At 43.7% G+C, this 4,026-nt stretch overlaps 1 protein-coding gene across 1 annotated transcript; it reads left to right on the top strand.

Annotated features, from left to right (window-relative positions):
• The first annotated feature begins 459 nt into the window (after nucleotides 1–459).
• On the top strand, nucleotides 460–2,451 carry LOC104547410 (UDP-N-acetylglucosamine transferase subunit ALG13 homolog). Its single transcript, XM_010193077.1, has 2 exons — nucleotides 460–620; nucleotides 2,340–2,451. The coding sequence occupies exons 1-2, from the start codon at nucleotides 460–462 to the stop codon at nucleotides 2,449–2,451; spliced, it is 273 nt and encodes a 90-aa protein (XP_010191379.1).
• Nucleotides 2,452–4,026: the final 1,575 nt, after the last annotated feature.

Here is a 4,026-nt window from a genome sequence, read left to right as displayed (position 1 = left end):
CGTGAAGCGGGATGGCAGCGGCCCCCGTGACGGAGCGGGGCAGCGGGAAGCAGGACCAGACACCCCGGTGTCTGCTCTGGGTACACACACGTGTCCCATCCCACCCTCCTTCCACCGCAGGTACTGCAGAGCCGCGGCTATGAGAAGCTGGTGCTGCAGGTCGGTCGGGGTGTGCTGAAACCGGCACTGCACAGCAGCTCGGCCTTAACAGTGGAAACCTTCTCCTTCAAGGACTCGCTGGCCGAGGACCTGCGGAGGGCGGACCTGGTCATCAGCCACGCAGGTAGAGCCCTGTTCTCCTGGGAGCAGGAGTGGGAGTCGGGTGGGTGAAATGTGTCCGTCTGTCTCGGCGGTGGGCTGGCAGTGAATGTGCAGGTTGACAGCTAGAGCAGAACGGTTAAATGTTCACTTTCAGGAGCAAGTGGGATGATACTTCATCTGTCAGGGTGAAAATTCACCATGTTTTCGATTTCTCCTGTAGGTGCAGGTAGCTGTCTGGAGACTCTAGAAGCAGGAAAACCACTAATAGTAGTAATAAACGAAAAGCTGATGAACAACCATCAGCTTGAACTGGCAAAACAGCTCCACAGAGATGGGCATGTCTACTACTGTAACTGCAGGTATGGAGCTGCTGTGGCTGTCCTGAGTGAACAAGCAGTGTTCAGCACTGTCACTCAGTGTCTTATTACAGTACTGAGAATGTAACGAGGAAATGTACACCTTTCTCTGTAACAACCATTTGTTTGCAAAGTTGATTTCCCATAGTGGATAGATTAATGTTAGGTGCTAATTTACCAAACTTCTCAAGCTTTTTGACTGTGACTCCTCTTCATTTTTTTTCTTTGACGTCACATGTATTCACATTGAAAGAGCATTTTAAGCCAAATAGAAGTGGTTGAATTTAGAACAGTCAGGTAGCATCCTAGAGACACCTAACAGCTTCTCTGTTTGTCTGCTCTTTTATAACTAGTTGCTGAATTCTTTTTCAAAGTCTAGAAATAATACAACCCAGACCATCAGTTTGTAACCATGAGCCATAAGGAATAAATTGCTCCCTGCAGGCTTAGGACTCCATCATTTTTGCTGTGTAGATTTTCCTTGTACAGGTTTCTAAAGTTGACTGTATAGATGTACTGACAGAATTGAATGTATCTGCAGTATTTAGATCAAAACATAAGAATGTCCTTTCTGATATGGATGAAGAGTCCATGAAGCTCAATATCCTGTTTGCCATGGCCATGTGCAGATGCCCAGCCAAAAGTAGAAACAGGGCAAGAACATACGGTACTTTCTTGTATTACTTTCTGTATTACTTTCCCTCTAATGTTAGCTACTTTGATTCAAAGGGATTCCTAAATCAGGTGTCTGGTTAGTAACCTCCAATACCCCAGTCTTCCAAATACTTAGGCTGCCCTTTTAACCAAACTTCCTGAATCCACCACATCCTCTGAAAAAGTTTTTCACAGATGTACTGCCTGCCACTTCAGGAGAACAAACAAACAAACAAACAAACAAACCCAACTACCAAAAAAAATCACCAATAAAAACCCCAGCTCATTTTGTTTGTTTGTATTCATCCTGGTTCCTGTTAATTTCATTTGCTCTCTTGTTTTGACTATATCTTACTGTTTTGTCTTTGTTTACAATTCTTTATTATTGTTTACAAATAACAAATGACCTCTAATTTGAAGGCAAAGGAAATGCAACTCCTATTATTTAGTCTGCATCTTGTTCCATTGCCCTCCAGATAGGATTTCGTATGTTTCAGAAGAGCCTTCTGAAAAAAAGCTAGGCCTGTCATTCATTTATATTGGGCAAGTTTCTCAGATTTATTATCTCAGTGCTTCTGACAACTCTGGAGATGGGAAGAAATTTTTATTTCTTTTTGCTGAACAGTGCCCAGCATTTGAGCCTTATTTGCAGTCTGATCATAGCAAGCTAACGCTTGATTTAGCTGTTCTTTCTGGCCATGTGTTAAGTGGAGAGCTATCCCATGTGTTCAGATAGGATGAGTTTCCTGGTACAGTTTATGGTGAAGATCCTCAGATCTTGTTCAGTCTCCCAACACTGCAATCACAGAAAATGAAAAACTTGGAGCTGAGGTTGTCTCTGAAAGCTGTGGTAGAGGTCGAAGGCTGTTGTCAGCAATGCTGCCTATGAGCCAGTGATGGTTGGGGTCCGTTGGTTTGTGGAGTTTCTTCAATATGTATCCTTATTTTTGTTTCCATCCTAAAGGATTATATATGTTTGAACAGAAATAAAATTGTATGAAGAAAAAAATTTCCCTTTGGGGTGGATTTTTTTTTCCTAATTTTTTGTTTTGGTCTCTTTTTTTACAGCACTCTCTTGGAAACACTGCAGTCAATGGACTTGTCAACTTTGAAACCTTTTCCTCCTGGAAAACCAGAGAAGTTCGCTTTGTTCTTGGATGAAGTTGTTGGGCTTCAATAAACAATGCAGAGGAATAAAAATGTCAGATTAAAACGTTTCTCCTCTCCTGGCGAGGCCTTCCGTACTTAAGAGTTCACCACCTAGGACAAACCCTCAAAGAAAATGACTGTTAATAATACTAACTGACATTAAATGGTTTTCTCTGTAGTACCAGTTTAAAGTCATCTAGCTTTATGCCTAAAAAAGCACAGTGAGAAGAAATGAGGGGGGAGTATGAACTGTCTAGTTTGTTGGACAGTTATTTACACCAGAAAATCTGCACTGAGTTGGTCATTCCAGTGAGGAGGACAAGCTAAATTACTTCTGAACAGGCACGGCATATCCATAGTGATCTCTTGACCATATTTGCCTAGTACTACTGGAAATAAGTTGTCCATGTTGAAGTTCCTGTGATGTCCTGCAAATAAGCAGATGCCTTCAGCTCTCATTTCCCATATTCACAGAAGCACTGAAAAGAGAATTTAAAAAGAGAGATATTTAAGCCTCTAAAGAGAAAGGGTCATGTGATGAATCGAGGTGGGAAAAGTCAAGAGCTGCAAAACTGTGCACCAACTTGGCTGCTTTTGGGTCATTTACTCCCAAAGTAAATAGGAGAGGAATGGTGTTGGCAATACAATCCATTTACACGGCGTTACCCCATCGTTGCTTAGTTTGAGCTTCTATGAAGTGCAATGTATCCCATGTGATGCTGATTGGAGCTCCCTGTTTGAAGTATTGAAACTGTCAACTGTGGTGATGTTCCCAACAACTTCAGTAAATATTTTGGAAAAACAAAAGAGGAGTTGAACTTTAAAATGCTCATGCAGGCTATTTGCTCTGTAATACTTTAGTATTGTGTCGATGTATTTTTAGTATTGTCCTTCCTGCAGGTACATGGTTTGTTGGAGCGGTTTTGCTGCTGTTGCTTAAAACAAGAAAAACTGAATCAGTGCATCTGGTGTCTGAGTGCAATTTTTGCCCGCAAGTTAAATGTACATAGAGGCATTATCCTAATCAAATCAAGCACAACGGCTATATGTAGAATGAATCATATTGCACAATTGTGCAAAAGTTATTTTAGCCAATCCCCAATGTTTTCCCCAAATACTTTATTAGAAGCAACTAAGATTTTCAGTTGCTTAACAATTTTTGCAGCAGTGTAGTTACTTCAAGTTTACCGCTAGCAACTTATCTCAAGTCTGAGAGCATGCAGGATGCCACAGGAAATTTTACACAACTATTTGATTTTCCACGAGTTCTTTGCATTCCCGGGCCCACCAAGGGATGAATTTGGAAGGCGTCAATGTGGCGGGGACACCCTGCTCTTCCCGGGGCAGGTCCGGGAGGAGCCGCCGTCTGCCGGGGCTCACCGCGGTTTGGCTTTGCACCCCCACGCCGAGAGCTGGGAGTGGGCTGGAGGGAAACGACCCCACCGCGCTCGGTGGGTATTTAGGGGCTCTTCGTGGGCATCTTAAAATGGCTGCTGCAGGAGGCAGCTCCTGCGGGCGGTCCGCGGGCTCGCCGGGAGCGCACCGCTGGCAGCTGCCTTCGGGGCAGTTCGCAGGCAAAGGGAACCGGGAGGAGTCCGGCTTGGGC

This window comes from Mesitornis unicolor, unplaced genomic scaffold, assembly GCF_000695765.1.
Source record: "Mesitornis unicolor isolate BGI_N332 unplaced genomic scaffold, ASM69576v1 scaffold42749, whole genome shotgun sequence".
Classification (NCBI taxonomy): Eukaryota; Metazoa; Chordata; class Aves; order Mesitornithiformes; family Mesitornithidae; genus Mesitornis; species Mesitornis unicolor.
This window is presented reverse-complemented; position numbering and strand designations above follow the sequence as displayed.

What these genes read in the sequence shown, in the direction of transcription:
- LOC104547410 (XM_010193077.1), top strand. Translation starts at nt 460, where the DNA reads ATGTTTTCGATTTCTCCTGTAGGTGCAGGTAGCTGTCTGGAGACTCTA. An exon ending in GTCTACTACTGTAACTGCAG is followed by an intron (nt 621 to 2,339) that starts GTATGGAGCTGC and finishes CTTTTTTTACAG; the next exon opens with CACTCTCTTGGAAACACTGC.